Below are 18208 nucleotides of genomic sequence, written 5' to 3' on the forward strand. Positions count from 1 at the left end.
ATGTATACTAGCATAACAATGTATACTAGCATAACAATCTATACTAGTATACTAGCATAACAATGTATACTAGCATAACAATGTATACTAGCATAACAATCTATACTAGCATTACAATGTATACTAGCATAACAATGTATGATCTGTATGGAATACAATGCCAAAATATTGTCCCTTTCATTTTTTTTTACATACTTAAAGGGACATGAAACTCAATTTTTTTCTTTCATGATTCAGATAGAGCATGCAATGTTAAACAACTTTCTAATTTACTTCAATTATCAAATTTTCTTTGTTCTCTTGCTATGTTTTTCTAAAAAGCAGGGATGTAAGCTCAGGAGCGTGCACGTGGCAGCACTACTTCCTGTCATGTAGTGCTCCAAATACCTACCTAGGTATCTCTTCAACGAAGAATGCCATGGGAACAAAGCAAATTTTAAGTAAATTGGAATCTTTTTTTAAGATGGTATGCTCTGTCTGAATCACAAAAGAAAATGTTTGGGTTTCATATACCTTTAAACAATGTTCTTTCATATGAGCAATATGAATTTTTGGAGTTGACTGTCCCTTTAAGATTTTTTTTCCCTGAACTGAGGCCAATGTCCCTTTAAGGATTTATTTTCCTGAAAGATTATGTTTCAGGCAAATTCTTCTGTTACTAAACAAAAACATTTTAACCTGGGTGCGGCCACCAAGCCCTAAACATAAGCTGTTATTAGAGGGCAAAGACTGACTGGCCGGCAACAGGAATTACAGGTGTCAATGACAACAAACCACAGCCTAGTGACATAACCTGATGGGTAAACGAATGTTCTAAATGATTACAGTCTACAAAACAAAAGAAAAAGAACGGGACGTACAGGCAAAACACATCCTAGAGAACAAATATAATGTTTTTCATTCTATGATGTGATAATCTGGTAATGACCCCCCTTCTATCATAAGACTGTTTTAAAAGAGCAGTAAAGGGACAGTCTAGAAAAAATTAAACTTATGATTCAGATAGGGCATGCAACAACTTTCCAATTTACTTTTATTGTCAAATTTGCTTTGTTCTCTTGGTATTCTGTGTTGAAAGTTAAACCTAGGTAGGCTCATGTTATTATCTCAGTGCCTTTTGACAGTTTTCACAGCTAGACAGCGCTAGTTCATGTGTGCCATATATTTAACATTGTGCTTATAAAATAGACTGAGGTAAAGACGGCCTGCAGGGGCTTACAAACAGGCAGGTTTTGTGGTTTAGATTTTATAAAGTATATTAATATAACAATGTTAGTTGTGCAAAACTGAGGAATTGGTAGTAAATGTGTTATCTATAGTTTTAAACAATAAACATTTTGGAGTAGACTGTCCCTTTAATTATTGTATTAAACATTTTACATTAGTATTACAGACCTTTTTTTTACTATTATTATTCAACAATCATTTACAATTTGAACATTCATTGTTACCCAAAGCTTATCACATTATTCAAGGAAGCCTGATGAAACAGACAGCAGTCTGAGAAACGCGTTTCTTGTTCTTTTAATATCTAGTGTCATGAGACACTGAGATTTTTATTTTATCAATAAAATTTGGTTTTATGTAAACCTCTTTGTGAGAGTCTGAGCTCTATAAGTCCGGCAAGACGTTGGAGAAACCAGTTTCCTTGCAGTGTCAGTGAGCTGTCTGTTTGATTTAGCACAATTGGGTGCTGCTCCACTTGTGAGTACCTTTTTGATTACCTAACAAATCTCTTTCACCAACTGTATTACACTAGGAGGCGCCTTTGTCTTTTTGTGATTTTTTCACAGAGAAAACTTGCTCTTAGATCCTGATTTCCCTGACAAAGCAGCTGACTCCAATCATCATCTGTGTTCCTGATCATTGATCATCCTGGTATTTGATCACATTCATCATTTGGGACTATACCCACCCCAATTGGGACATTTACCATCTATATAACATTGCAGAAGAAGACAGCATTTCCAGATAAGAACCTTTCAGGAATTTCTTATTACTGTATTTGTTATTATTTGTGTTGTATCCTATGTTTCTCATAGTCCCATATTTATAAGAATTGTTTCTTATTTGTTTATATTATTTCATATAGTATATTTCATTCTAGTTATTACATGTAATTTCTTGTTCTCTTCTCTCTTAGCCTATTTACATAGTAACCATATAGGGTCCTGTGTGCCCCCTAGTAGTAAGTAACACACCCTTAGTGTTACTGATTGTTTCTTTTGACAGTTATAATAATATACTTTTAACCTCTGTGATTATCTTGTATCTAAGCCTCTGCAAACCGCTTCTTTATTTCAGTTCTTTTGACAGACTTGCAGTCTAGCCAATCAGTGCCTGCTCCCAGATAACTTCATGTGCACGAGCACAGTGTTATCTATATGAAATACGTGAACTAACACCCTCTAGTGGTGAAAAACTGTTAAAATGCATTTTGAAAAGAGGTGGCCTTCAAGGTCTAAGAAATTAGCATATGAACCTCCTAGGTTAAGCTTTCAACTAAGAATACCAAGAGAACAAAGCAAAATTGGTGATAAAAGTAAATTGGAAAATTGTTTAAAATTACATGCTCTATCTGAATCATGAAAGTTTATTTTGGCCTAGACTGTCCCTTTCAGGACCGTCTTTAACACAGGGCAAAAGGGGCAGCTGCCCAGGGCTCAGTCTCTGTTGAGGGGCCCAAGAGTCCTAAAAAAAAAAAAAAAAAAAATTTTTTTTTTTTTTTTTATGGTTCATACCAGACTGCTGATGTGACATGGGGAACAAACACATTCAGTCCTAATACTGTCACAGTCAAAAGTACTCTGCTTATATTTAAAAAAAAAAAAAAAACTGTGCCAGACCGTGCCGGTGTCATGTGACATGCCAAGCTATTGCCATGTGCTGTTTTAGATGTGCACTGTGCAGCACTGAATGCAAAGCCCTAACTCGGCATCCAGCCATTTCCACTGCATCAGAAAAGGTCCTACTGGGGTTACCACTGTTACCAGGTAACTGCTCTGGTTGTGGGGATTGTTTCTGGGTAGGGCTGACTGTAGGCGCATGCAGCTGGAGCGGCGGGCACGTGAGGATTTGAGCATCTGTGCATCTGCATACACTGCTCTCTTCAGTATTGAGGCTGTGTGACTCATCTCACACTGTATCCATGCAGCCTTGGACAGACAGCATCCAGTCTACTGGTCCCCTTAGCCCTGCTCTTTCTGCTGTGGCCCTAAGATCAACTAACTGAAGTTTGTTAGGGGAACAGTGCTTTGTAGAAAGGTGTCAGTGGAAGAAGGGAAGAATAAGTGAGTGCACACACGCCCCTCCCCATGCAGCATTGTCTAGTGCAGCGTGAGAGGGAACTTGTTCCTAGCAAAGAAGCAACATGTGCTGCTGTGGCTGATGTATAGTGTCATGCTGATACTTCACACATTAATGTAAGGTTTATTTTTATAGTTTTTATTTTCTCTTTGTCTCAGATTTTACAGCTTCCCATAGTAGTTCTGCTGTTCCAGTAAACTTATATTTGTCTGCACCTCCATGCTTCCTCCTCAGTCTTTACCTTGCTTTGCTCCTGTTGGCTGCCCTAAATCTCTTTAACCAGCAAACCTCACACCAGAATCACATTCACACATTTATAACTGCTTAGGTCCAGTTTCACATATTGCAATTTATTTAATTTTTTTAAAATGATTAGCCCAGCAGTGGATGATCCACCGTTGGGCTAATAATAATTAAAAAAAAAAAAAAGATTTAGTTCTTTTTTGGGATGTTGAGGTGGAGAGCGAAATTGCATGAGGGGGGGCAAGAACATTTTTGCCCAGGGTCCAGTCAATATTAAAGACGGCCCTGGTCCCTTTAATATAACTTATAACTATTAGTAACAATAATTTATCATACTCAGAATTTGATCCATTTGGTACACGCATGCCCAATTTAAAGATCCAATACATTTCCCTTTTTGGGAGGAGTTTCATTTAATCCCCTTCTCTGTTTAGTGATTTCACCTTCTCTATTGTCATCAACTTAAAGGGATAGAAAACCCCAAAAATGTATTTCATGATTTGGATACAACATGCAATTTTAAACAACTTTCCAATTTACTTCTATTATCAAATTTGCTTCATTCTCTTGTTATCCTTTGCTGAAGGAACAGCATTGCACTACTGACAGCTATCTGAGCACATCTAGTCAGCCAATCACAAGAGACAAATATGTGCAGGCACCAATCAGCAGCAGCTCCCACTAGTGTAGGATATGTAGTGTATGATATGTGTGTATTCTTTGTCAACGAGGGATACCAAGAGAACGAAGCACATTTGAAAATAGAAGTGAATTTAAAAGTCTCTTAAATTTCATGTTCTATCTGAATCATGACATTTTAATTTTTACTTTACTGTCCCTTTAAACATTCCAGTAACCCCTTTATTCTGTTCCAGATACGGATACTATATTTTGTAAGTATATTTTGGAAATTGTAAATAACATTTCATTAATAATGTATATTACAAAAAATTTAAGTTATGGATACTTTGTACAAATGTGTATGGCTAAAAAAAAAAAAAAAAAAAAAGACTAAATGTCCCTTTAATTATGTAAAGTAAAACAACTTTGCATTATAGTTTCATTATTTATTTGCCCCCTTTTTCTGTAATTTAAGTCTGAAAATGTAAGTCCTGAAAATTGAAAGAGCATATGGCAGTCTTTACAGTTCTAACCATGCTACATATCTGTTCCTAATTTGAAACGTTATCTTTTCTGCTGGTGCCAAAAAAGCCCTGTCATCTCTAAGTTCAGATTGGCTGCTCCAAATAATTAAAAAGTCTGGTGAAGTTTGACCATTAAATAAATATTGCAGCAAACAAGGTGTTAATCTGTTCTAATATATTTCAGACTCTGCTGACATGTTAATCTGTTGGCAAAGCCTGCTATTACAAGATTACAGTATGTTTACTGCGCCTTTAAAGCAACTAGTTTTGCAACTAGTTTTTTTACCACTTCTGCAACAACACTGCCAAGGTTCCTTTTTTTAAATAATGTTTTATTATAGCATTTAAAGGAAGCGGATATAAATATATTACATGTAGCATTTGGCATATGAGCAACAAAAAATGTGTTTTCAAATTTAAAATGTCAAATTATTTCTGCGTATTCAATAAAAGGACACAATTATAGTTTTACTGTTTATTTCAGCTGTGAAATTGTACAGATGCTGTTTGTACCATTACATTAGAATGAAAGTGCCACTTGATTTGGTAACAAAATAAAACTTTCTCAAGTTTATAAATGTGATGATAAAATAAAACACAATGTAAACAAAGAAAAAGCAACTGATCTTTGGTCTCATTTCTCACAACACAATTGTGGAATTAGATTGTGAAAATAAATTCCAGTCTTTATAGACATCTCAGGTTCTGAGAATATTTCCTATTTTATTTCAGTTTACCCTGGTCACTGTGTGACAAACTGGGACAGCCTTAAAGTGGCATAAAACTATATTCATTTTTAATACTTTATGTAAAATGCAATGAATATAGGTGTGTTTTAAAAATGGAGTATAGTAAGTGATTCTGGAAGTTTGTTGGTATCCTATAGAAACACTCAGCAAAGATTTCCAACAAGAGCAAGGGGTTCTGGGTAGGAATATGCAAATTAGATTCTTAAAGTCACTCATTTTTCCTTTTTCTAAAAAGTGCACGTTTATCAGTGAACAAAAATGTATTAAAAAACATTAAGCACCTGCTAAAAAATACTTTAACATTCAAGAAAGTTATAGGACATTAAGCTTTAATCTCAGTTGCCATACTCAGCCCTACTATGCCCAAAAGTTGTGTGAGCAGTAGCAAACCACGGTATTAAAGGAACATGCTAATACAAAAATAAAAGTTTAGCACCAGTGTACCTTGCTAAATATGTGTTTAACCCCAGTGATGGGATTTAACACATAAAGTTCAAGCTCAGGGAATGTATCAAACTGTGACTTATGACTGAAAAGGGACAGTTAGCCAATTAGGAGTACCATATGCATGTAGCCACCAATTACCTGCAGTGTATTGTGGTCACCAAGTTACATGTTTGTGGGTTTGTTAAACACACACTTGGCACTGGCACTTGACACTGAATACAATTGAATAGAGCATTTTATTATTTGGGATTTGAATCTCCCTTTAAGGGGAACGTAAATATACCCAGAAAGCTTGTAAGTATGACAGCCATGTGCTCACATGGATTTTTCTTTTTTACTACTGCTGGATAATAAGCTTCCTGGAGATAACTCAAAGAGGAAATCTCTGGTATATGTCACAATACAAACTTATGTTTTTGAGTGTCAGGTTGCAAGTTAAAGGGACATTCCAGGCAAAATTGGAAACCTTGATGCATTTAAGTGTAAGAATAAAAGCATTTTTGTAATCTACATGTATTAGCAAAAATGCTTCTAATAAAAGCTATAACTGTTTCAAAAGTGTATTTAAGTATGCACCGTGCACCAGCATTATAAACACAGCACTTGGCCTAAGGTGCTTGTACCATCTGGTAATAACTCAATTTGTTAATTGCTGACATTATACAAGCCCCACTGGTGCTCTGAGCAGCTGCAGTATTTAAATTGCTGATGCACTGAGAATATCTAGCTATGCTTCACATGCACGTGCAGAGAAAAATGCTAACACTAAAACAGTGATAACCTTTACTAGAAGCATTTTTGCTAATACATGTATATTGCAGATATGTTTCTATGCAAAGATGTAATAAATCTATGTGCATTTAAACTTTGACTAGCTTGTCCCTTTTAGCTAAGGAGCCAGGTATTGGAGAGTGAGCATATCTAAATAGAAAACATGAAGCCATTTACAAATATGTTTTAGGAAGCAAATTATATTTGAGTTGCAATTTTTCTTACACAAAATATTTTGGTCATATTTTGTAAAAACGTTCTTCTAAAAAGGTAGAACTGCGGACAATAACATTTGAAAACAAAATAATTATATTATTAAATATATATATATCACAAGAAACAGACAAACAATATAACAGAAAATATTAAACAAAAAACGTTGAACACAAATGCATCAGTTATACAAAACAGTTCTTCAGAAAGTGAGGTACCATTATTAAAGGGCCATAAAAATTACAAGCTATAATTTATTTTAACACTAGTGATGCCCCAACGTTATGTGTTTAACCTACAAAAAGGGGTTAAACACATAGTTACATTTCTGCTTTTCTTTTTTGGGCCTGCAGTTCTCTGCTGCTCCCAAGTGTCACTAACTATGGGCTCCATGTACTAAGCCGTCAATTCATCCGTCATTTTAGACGCGGATAAACTCGCTGTTACTCGCCGCGGGCGAAATGGTGTCCGCTGTCACTATGTACTAATAATCCCCCAATAAATAGACAAGTCTAGCCCGCCGCGAGCAGTGGCGGATTATTGATAAATTTGACGTCTCGCTCGCCGCGACTAAGCTGATGTACTTTTAACTTTCAGTTGAATTGTCTGGCCAATTATTAACACGTGACATGCAAGGTGTCACGAACATCATAGTAGTCGCGGGAATAGAATTTTGCTCCTATAAAAGTTCAACTTATCTAAACAACTTTATTATTGTTCTAAATTTTTTGAAGAGTGATAACAGCGTTATTTTTGTAATATTTATTTACAATTTGGATATGGCTTCATCTGGATCTGATAATATATAAATATTAATATAAAAATAATTATAAAGATTGACAACTATACAATACAAATTTAAAATATAGATTACTCTTTAATTACAGTCGACAAATTTGGCGCAATTTATGTACATGGAAATGAGAGACAAATTAGACGCCAGTTATGCTGTACAATGCTGATATTACTGCCTTTTATATATGTCTAGACTGGCGTCTAGATTGACTTTCCTATTGTTTTGTACCTTGCCCGCCACCTAAAAGGTGGCGAGGCAAAAATAACGAGGTGGGAGCGGAAATTGTAGCGAGCGGACAAATAGATTTTTTAGTACATTCGTTTTTGGCAAGTTGGTGGTCAAATGTGTCTAATTACAGTGAAAAATGGAGCGGTAGCGAGGTTTGGCGGATAAGTACGCTCGCAATTTTAAAGATGCGAGTTTTAACATAATTGACGGCTTTGTACATATCAGTTTGCGAATTTTGACGCGAGATTTGTTGCGGGTAGCTCGCTGACTGCTTAGTACATGGAGCCCAATGTGTTTAATTTCTTATGTATGGTTATTTTTGTTTTCATTATTATAGCCCTTTAACATACAATGCAACAAAACAGAATAAATGTATTAAATATAACCTCTTGATTGCCAGAGAGATCTGCACCACATTGACTTCTCTGGAAGTCATTTGGAAAAATAACTTTGTTGGCAAAAACAAAATTAAAAAACAGAAGTTTTTTCTTTTTCTTCACTTTTCCAAAATATTAAATCCAGTATTAAGCCTCATAGAAGAAATTCTGGTTTTGGTCCAATGGTACTATAAATCTACAATATATACCATGCATATTCTGTAAAAAAAACATATAGTTATAGTGTAAATATAATGGAAGACAAGTGCTTTATATAGTATAAAGTAAATAATTAGCTAATAACATGCCAATCTATGGATATAATTAACCCCTTTGCTGCCAGTTGTCCAATCAATTGCAGACATCTCTTCCAAAGGGTTATATCATAGTGAGGTAATTTCAGTTTGTTTTAACAGATTTTCCAAAATTATAAAAAGGTCCTTGTATATTAAAATTCTGAGTCTTTTGCAGAGACATTATTAAAATTAAAAAAATAATTATATTTAAAAAAATTTATGCCATAACTTAGCTTTAAAATATCATCATAAAGTGCTGTTTTTTTTGTATATTCTCAAGTAACATATTTCATTTTTTTGTTTTTTTTTTACATTCTAAATTGTATGATACAAAAATATTAGAACATAACACTTTAAAGATAGCCAAACAATATTATAAACGTTCCATTTTAAATAATCCTTTGTAAACAAATATATTAAATAATTGTGTATTGTACCCTATTGGAGGTTATGTAGCCATTGATATAAATCTATTTAGCAATTTGATGGACCTTACTATTTAACAGAAAAATAATTAATAATTATCACAAGGACCTGCAAAGTACGACTCATCTTTATATATTTTATATATTATTTGAATAAAAAACATTAAAATTCATTGCTAAACATAGGAAGATTTTTTTCCTGCATCTTTTGATTTTTAATGGATGTTCCTGAGTTACAAATCTCCTCTAGCAGCCAATAAGCATCAAAACTGCTTTATACAGTTCTGCTTTTACATAATACTTTTTTTCATATATTTTTCACAAGTTTAGCTGCTGTTTGATTATATACAAAATATGTTTTTCATCTAAGTTTTAAATATTTATATTTATTTGTTCAAGGTGGCATTTTAGCACCAACATATTCCCTTTGTCTTTAAAAGGGACATTGTAGAGCAAAAGTACATGTCCGAATGTTATATTATGTCATTTTTACACTAATTTTTGTGAGTTAAACACATAGGTAAAGTCCCACTCTTGACCAACAAGCACTGCATCTCCTGAGCTAAACACAGCCAGTGATTGGAGGGATCATGTGACTTATTGCCTCACCAGCTGTTTCCTGCTCAGGATTAGCAGGTCTATTATTTATTTGCAGGGATTGAATTTATACAGTTCCCTGGTAAGTAGTGCAAAAAGTGCATGTACTAACGAAATATAGCACGTAACGTTTGCACTACAATATGTCCCTTTAAAACAGACAACCTCAAACTCAAGAGAGAATGAGAGAAAGAGCAAAAGAGCGAAAGAGCGAATGAGAGAATGAGAGAATGAGAGAATGAGAGAATGAGAGAAAGAGAGAAAGAGAGAAAGAGAGAAAGAGAGAAAGAAAGAGAGATTGAGAGAGAGAATGAGAGAGAGAATGAGAGAAAGAGAGAAAGAGAGAATGAGAGAATGAGAGAAAGAAAGAGAGATTGAGAGAGAGAATGAGAGAAAGAGAGAATGAGAGAATGAGAGAAAGAGAGAAAGAGAGAAAGAAAGAGAGATTGAGAGAGAGAATGAGAGAAAGAGAGAATGAGAGAAAGAGAGAAAGAGAGAATGAGAGAAAGAGAGAAAGAGAGAAAGAAAGAGAGATTGAGAGAGAGAATGAGAGAAAGAGAGAGAATGATTTAGTAATCCTGAGAACCAGATGTAATTAGGAAGAACAAGAATGTCTTTTAAAAAAGGAGATCATTATCTATCAAAACACTTCAATTTCATACTTTACATTTAAAGGGATAGTAAAGTACTTTTTAATTTATTGCATCAAACAAAAAGGCCATTTCAAAATGTTTTACAGTTGTATTTTTGGTTGGTTTTGAAAGGATGATTGTGTGCTGTTGACAAACCACAAACATGCACTTCCTGTTTCAAAATCTAAATAAATGGCTTCAACTTCCATGTACAAAAAAACGATCAGGTTTAACCTTTTAACGCTGTTATGCCGTTCTATTCCGTCATAATTACACTGGGCTTTAAAACCGTTATAACGGAATAGAACGTCACAGCCATTGGCTGTCCTGAAGCCTTCTGTGCTTTCAGGATTTGATCGCGGTCTGGAGGGCGTTCCTAGGGTTGTAGGGATGCCCCCAGACGCGATCCAATAATTTAAATCTCGCGACTGTGTGCACGCGTGGTATCAATTTGTCTACATCGGAACAGTTGTTCCGATGTAGACACTTTAACCCAGTCAACCCAGTCAGTTAAATACTGCTTTACGTTTATAACTATTGGTCTTAAAGGGACATTAAGGGCAGAAAGAAAATGCCCAAACATTTAGCGCTTTTGATTATTGCTTTTTATTATTAAATATTGCTTGCATATAGCTATGTGTTTAACCCTTGCAAATTGGTTAAACACATAGTTAAAACTGGCTCCAGAGCAGCAATACTCTACTGGGACCTAGCACATCTGGTGAGCCAATGACAAGAGGCGTGTGTGCTCCTGAGCCTACCTATGTATGCTTTTCAACATAAGATACCAACAGAACAAAGTACATTTTATAAAAGTAGTACATTGAAAAGTCTCTGAAAATTGCACGATTAGAACACCTAAAATTTAATTTTAAGCCCCTTTGAAGGGATATGAGACCCAGTTATTTACACGATTCAGATAGAGCAAACAGTTTTAAACACCTTTCTAATTTACCTATTATCAAATTGTCTTGTTCTTTTGGTATCTTTTGTTGAAAAGCAGGGATGTAAAGCTCAGGAATGTGCACATTTTCGGAGCACCCTTGTGGCAGCAGTTTTGCAAGAATGTTATCAGTTTGCAAGAGCAATAGAGGGCAGCACTATTTCCTGCTATATAGTGCTCCAGGCACCTACCTATGTATCTCTTCAACAAAGAATACCATGGGAACAAAGCAAATTTGATAATAGAACAAAATTGGAAACTATTTTAATTTGTTTGCTCTGAAACACAAAAGAATACGTTTGGGTTTCATATCCCTTTAATATTTACTTATGACAGATCCTCTTTAACTCTTTAGCTTAAAGGGACAGTCTACAATATAATTTGTATTATAGATAGATAATCCCTTTATTACCCATTCCCCAGTTTTGCTTAAGCAACACTGTTATATTTATACACTTTTTACCTCTGTGATTACCTTGTATCTAAGCCTCTGCAGACTGCCCCCTGATCACATGACTTTGTATTTATTATCTATTGACTTGCATTTAGTGCTGCGTTGTGCTGACTCTTAAATAACTTCCCAGGTGTGAGCACAATGTTATTTATATGGCCCACATGAACTAGCAGTCTCCTGTTGTGAAAAGCAAATACAAAAGCATGTGATAAGAGGCTGACAATAATAGAGCCATAGAAACAGGTAGACATTTAGAGGTTTAAATGCTATAAAGTAAATTAATATAGCAATGTTAGTTGTGCAAAGCTGGGAAAAAGGAAGTAAAAGCCATTATTTATCTTTTTAAACAATAACCATTTTAATGTAGACTGTCCCTTTAAAGAAGGCAACTTATGGGTTAAATAAAACCTAACTGCTGCTCTGGTTTTGAGGCCTCTCAAACAAATGATTCCATTTAGCCTTGTATGTTCCACTTAGCATTAGTAATTACCAGTGATTTGATTACAGACTGCATTTTAACTTGCAGAGCAAAGGAAAAGATTTGCAATAGAAAAAAATGTCTCTTATTCAAAACTGCAAATGATAACTCCCAAGTTCTTCAACACCTGTAGAAAATGCAGGTCAATGTAACACCCAATTCAAATTCTTACTATTTGTTTATACTTCCAATTGCTCATGTAAACTATTGTGCATTGTGACCACTAAATGCAAAACAGCACAAAATGCCCTGTGTAGATTGCCTTATTAATTAAACCCATTTGACAAATATTTATTAGTATTACCCTAATTAAAGACAGTGTGTTTGCATCTGGAAGGTTCACGGATAAAATATCTAGAATTGGAATTCATTCTTATTATTTGGGGGAACTGATTCCACATACTGAGGAGCTGAAAAGACGCAAGGTCCAAAATGGCAGGTTGGTACCCTTCCAGCAGGTTGACAGGAGGGGCTTCTTTGAATTTTTTTGGTATAGTAATGATGCTGGGGGGGTTGGAATTTCCCAGGAAGAAATGCATCAATACCTGCTTCTGAAAAGAATCTCTCAGGAATTGGACGAAATCCTCCATTCTCTCCAGAAATAATGAATCCTCCCAGTTCTCAAATGGGACTTGTAATACCAGGTAGAACAGTGCTGTCTTAAGGTTGTATGAATTAAGAATAGCGGTCCACTGAGAAGAAAAATTTGGTTGCAATGCTTTGCAGCTTATATCCCTTAAGGATTTCATGATCTGTAGGCACTTCAGGTGGCATGAGTTGGTAGGGGCCTGGTCTTTAAACCAGTTCATAAGTTTCTGTTCATGTCTGGAGAAGCTGATTCCCCAGAAGGCATCTAGTCTAGGTTCCTGATGTAAGGTCCTGCCCCAAGGCTGAGCTTTGAGAAAAACAGAATCCCCCAAGTGAAAGGCAGGTATAAGTCTCACAGACATGGAGATGTGGCAGCAGACATAATCTGACCTGGGGAGTATTTTAAGGATGAGATTCTCCTCACAGACACACAAGGTGATGTGGCACCTCTCCTCAAACTGGTACCTGATAACGTTAAGGCATCTCTGTATTTTCCAATGGAACCACTTAAGTACCAGCGCAGAAGACAATTGGTGCCCCAGACTTGTCTCCAAACAGAAGCCATCACTAAACTGCTTGAAGTTCTTCACCCACTCAGACTTTTTTGGTGCTGCCACTCCACATATAACACTTCCCTGCAACATAGGGGTGGTCTCCTTCCCAGCAAATGCAAACAGGGTCTCCAATTTGAGACTTTGTGGCATCTTAAGTGGCACCAGGATATCAAAACAATCAGGGGTGTTGATTTTATGTTGTTCGTAGGCACTTCCAATTTGCACAAAATCACCCCTAAAAGTGACACTGGCATCACTTTGCTTGGCTTTGCCCACTTTAATGAGTTCTCCTACGATCTGGCTCACATGGGCCTTGCTGTGACCCAGCACATGTGGGGAGAGCCTGATCTGTTGCTCATAGTAAGTCTCCAGCAGAGATCTCCTGTTCTGCTGACGGGTATGTGGTTGCAGGGTCTGGGCGTGGTGTCCATGCTGGCGCTGCAGAGAGGAGCTCCTGCAACATCTGATAACAAAGTAGCAAAGCAGGAAGAGCAATGAAAGTTTGAAAAGAAGTTGCAAGTTGGTGCTGGATACATTGTCCTGACAGCCCCCTTCCTCCTCCTTCTCCTTTACTGCTCTGCTGTCCCTTCTCAGAGCATGGAAGAGGCACCAGATTATGGTGATCAGGATGGTGACCAGGGGCCAAAAGACTCTGAAGTTGAGTGAGTACACTGTCATCCTGGGGGTCAGCCCATGCTCTGCCCAGGGGCTCCTCACACTCAGCCCAGAAGAAAGGGTTCTCCTCCAGCCTCTGACCGTTATTTAGTCTTTTTTTCTCTAAACTTCCTCTTCCGAGGGGGAATGGGGCTGCGTCATCTTGTGTGAGCTCAGAGGAAATGCCAGGTCTGGTACCAGATGAGGAGCTGGGTCAGGGGACTGCTGTGACCTCCCCAGGGCTGACTGTACTCAGCACTGCCAGTGGGAGTGGCAGCTACTCAAACCCCTTCACTGCCAGAGAGGGTTGGGCAATACACTGAAGGATTAACCATTTCCTGATCACTACATACAGTTAGCTTGAGATTCCTTGCCTGTATTTAGCCATGCTGGTGCTTTTTTATTTCTGTTTAAATCTGTTAAATATATTTGCTGATAATCTACATAACATTTGCTTTTAACCCTTAATAGGATATCATTGTGTTTGTATTCTGTTACTGTATAAAGCGGTGCCACCTCTGCTGGAATACTCTTCCTCATATGTACTTCTCAGTAAAGTCCTTTCACTACAAGTTTTCATTCTTCCAAAACAAATTTAATCAAATTAAAGTTAATGTAGTATATTTATGTGGATTAACATCTAGGTAAATGTTTTTTTTTTTTTTTTTATTCATTTTTGTTATTGTCTTTTGCTATTATTTCCTTCTAGTTTAATGGCTAATGTGATAATACTCCTCATTATGACTGATCTCCTAGAATTCTCTATTCCTCCTCAGTTTTGCTAATTTTTGTTATTTTGGTAAAATCATATTTTCTTTTAATACGTTATTTGCTCTCTCAAATAATATTGTTTAACTATAAAATTGTAGGGAAGAAATTATAGCATTTATATCCTGAGACAGTAACTTCTAACCAACCTGCATTATTACTTAGCACATTTATAGTTTTATTATCAGCTGTATAGTATCTCTCATCATACTGTATATTTATAGGGAAGGCTTTCAACCTAGGTCATAAATTAAAGGGACAGTAAAGTCCAATGCAATTTAAAACTATTTCTAATTTACTTTTATTATCTGACTTACTTTGTGCTCCTGGTATCCTTTGCTGAAAAGCATATCTAGGTAGGTTCAGAAGCAGCAATGCACTACTGGGAACTAAATGGTAATTGCACATATATGCCTCTTTTCATTGACTTATCTGTTGTGTTCAGCTAGCTCCCAGTAGTGCATTTGCTGCTCCTTTAGCATCACTATTCATTAGTATGGTATAGTCGTGGGCAGGATATAAATTTATATACATATATGTATTAAGGGACACCAAATTTGATAATAGAAGTAAATTAGAAAGTTGTGCTTTTTTTAATTGTATGTTTTGCCTGAATCACAAAAGAAAATGTTTGGGGTTTATATCCCTTTAATAGATATAAGATGACATATTGTATGGCTAACGATCTGTAGAAAATATGACAAATTAAACTCACAAATGCAATATCAAGAAATGGAATTTAGCGATTTTACAATATCTAGAACCTGGTGTGGCCATCTTATTACAGTAGAGGATATCTGGCAAAGACAAACATTATTCTGTTCTAGACATTTGTGCATTTGTTTCATTATGAATGCACATTCATTAAAGGGATAGGAAAGTAAAAAATAAAGTTGCATGATTCAGATATAGTATATTATTTTAAAACACTTTTAAATTCACTTCTATTTTCAAATATGCTTTGTTCTTTTGGTATCCCTTGTTGAAAAGGAATACGCACAAATCCTACACTAATGGGAGCTAGCTGCTGTTTGGTGCCTGCACACATTTGTCTCTTGGGATTGGATAACTAGGTGTGTTCAGCTAGCTGCCAGTAGTGCAATGCTGTTCCTTCAGCAAAGGATAACAAGAGAATAAGGCAAATTTGATAATGGAAGTAAATTGGAAAGTTGTTTAAAATGGTATGTTCTATTCAAATCATGAAAGAAAATGTTGGGGTTTCCTGTCCCTTTAAGGAAACACAGATATTCCTCTCATATTCATGAAACTAATATCCGAATGCAGCACAAAATTTAAACAAAAACAAAGGCATGATTGAAGAATTCTTCAATATTCTTTTTGTTTAAATATTTAAAATACCTTTATCGTGCTGGAGAGCCGCACTGACCCGCTCTTCTCCTTCACGGAGCCCCAGTCTCGCTAATAGGAGGCTAAGGAGAAGGTCCTTTATTGCTGGCCCTCAGAGCCGCCCCACTAAGCCTCCTTTTACTGCTGCCGCAGATTTGTAAAAAAGAGGAGCGGGTTTGGGCAGCTCTCCAGCACGCTAATGGTATATAGTATAAAGCTACAGCTGAACTTTTTCACCTGTGGCTTTGGAACATTTACATTAGTTTAACGAAAACCAATGTAAATGTTCCACAATTGGTTGGAATTCTTTTAATTTTAAGCAAGATGAATCCCGAATATTATGGGGCAGCACATATTCAAAATACATAGGGGTCGATTTATCAAGCTACGGCGGACAGGGCCATACATATGTGCCCCTGTCCGCTGCAGCTGCCTCTGGCAGGCTGAATTCTGCTGCCACAATTCAGCATTGCACAAACGCTATTTTGCGCTCTTGTGCAATGCCGCTCCCTGCCAGTGCACAGGCAATCATGCATGGGCAGGAGCTGTCAATCTCTGATGACCGCTGCTTCATAAATACGGACTGCAGGTTCTCTTGTGAGAACCTGCAGTCGTATGGGGGCGAAGCCTTTGATAAATCAACCCTAAAGTATTTTGGAAAGATTGGAAATGTCCCCTATGTGTTTAACTCCTGCAAAGAAGATCAACACATAGTTAAAATCATCTTTAGAGCAACAATGCACTACTGGGAGCTAGCTGAACATGTGAGCTAATGACAAGAGGCATTTTGTAGCACAAGCAATAAATATGTATTCTACAAATCACTAATAGAACTTGGTGTTTCCATCCTATTGACATAACTAATATTTATCTATAAATAGTTGTATATTTAAGTCACTTGTGAGGCTGGGGAGGGGCTAAGAGCATATACTCTCTCCACTTATAACATAATTACTAGACATGTGCACGGGTGAAAAATCTGGTTTGGCCTAAACTTTCTGGCCAAATATTCAGAAAAATTAGTTTTCTGAATATTCGTCTGCTGTGTTATTTGTTTCATTTTAAACAAAACAAATACTGAATATTCATTAAACATTTACATTAATTTTCTTTAAACAAATATAAATGTTCCTTTGCTACATGTAAAAAAAAGTTTATATTTACCTATAGCACACTGGAGAGCCGCGCTAATCCTGACAATTCTTCACAGAGCCCTGGGTTTAGAGCGCACTAAGCCTCCTATTGACTAGAGTCCTCGAACAGCTATAGGTAAGTGTAGCACGCCGTGGAGGTGCGCTAATCTCGACCCTTCTTCACAGAGTCCAGAGCCACGCTATTAGAGGTTTAGAGCTCAGTCTCTAAGACTCCCACTGGCAGAGTGCGGGGGCTCTGTGAAGAGTTGTTGGGAATAGCACGGCTCTCCAGCGTACTATAGGTAAGTATTTTTAACCTGCAAGGTAATTTAAAGGGAAATGAATGAAGACTGACATATTTTGTCAGTATTTATTCTTTTTCTTTCAATTTCATGGTGCCAATCAGAAACGAATATCCATGTTTCATTAACGAATTTAACAAATGCACATGCCTAACAATTACCCTTACAGCAGAAAAATCTTTCAATGATAGGTCATGTAGATTTACTAAGTCCCAATGTGACTACAGTCTATAGACTGGGGAAAGAGTTTTAATATCCTACATAAAGGTTTTTAAAATGTGCTTAAAGGGACAGTAAAGTCATAATTAGACATTCATGATTTAAACAGAGCATACAATTTCAATCAACTTTTTTAATTTGCTTCCTTCTCTTGTTATCCTTTGCTGAAAGGTTTATCTAGGAAAGCTCAGGAGCAGCAAATAACCTAGGTTTTAGCTGCTGATTGGTGGCTGCATATATATATATACTGATTGTCATTGGCTCACCCATGTGTTCAGTTAGAAACCAGTAGTGCATTGCTGCTCCTTCAACAAATGATACCAAGAGAATGAAACAAATTTGATAATAGAAGTAAACTAGAAAGTTGTTTAAAATTGCATGTTCTACCTAAATCATAAAATAAACAGTTTGGGTTTCATGTCCCTTTAACTTAATATTTGACATCTAGCCATTAGACCTTTGAACATATTTGTTAGTCTTATCACATAAAGATATGAAAACAGTGACCAAGTCCTAATGTCTCCCAGTAAATTATGCTTTCAA

The 18208-nt window shown here is 36.2% G+C and overlaps 1 protein-coding gene across 2 annotated transcripts; it reads right to left on the minus strand.

Annotated features, from left to right (window-relative positions):
* Positions 1-5154: 5154 nt before the first annotated feature.
* On the minus strand, positions 5155-14117 carry ITPRIPL2 (ITPRIP like 2). 2 transcript variants are annotated; one of them, XM_053695060.1, is made up of 2 exons: positions 12646-14117; positions 5155-8494 (listed from the first exon to the last, which is right to left on the minus strand). In XM_053695060.1, exons 1-2 carry the CDS (start codon positions 13918-13920, stop codon positions 8423-8425), a joined length of 1347 nt encoding a protein of 448 aa, XP_053551035.1. In that variant the 5' UTR covers positions 13921-14117; the 3' UTR covers positions 5155-8422. The 2 variants fall into 2 exon arrangements, with proteins under 2 accessions (XP_053551035.1, XP_053551034.1); XM_053695059.1 differs by having other exon boundaries at positions 12405-14117.
* Between the last annotated feature and the right edge of the window lie 4091 nt (positions 14118-18208).

This window comes from Bombina bombina, chromosome 11 (genome assembly GCF_027579735.1).
Source record: "Bombina bombina isolate aBomBom1 chromosome 11, aBomBom1.pri, whole genome shotgun sequence".
Classification (NCBI taxonomy): Eukaryota; Metazoa; Chordata; class Amphibia; order Anura; family Bombinatoridae; genus Bombina; species Bombina bombina.

What these genes read in the sequence shown, in the direction of transcription:
- ITPRIPL2 (XM_053695059.1), bottom strand. Translation starts at nt 13,920, where the DNA reads ATGACAGTGTACTCACTCAACTTCAGAGTCTTTTGGCCCCTGGTCACC.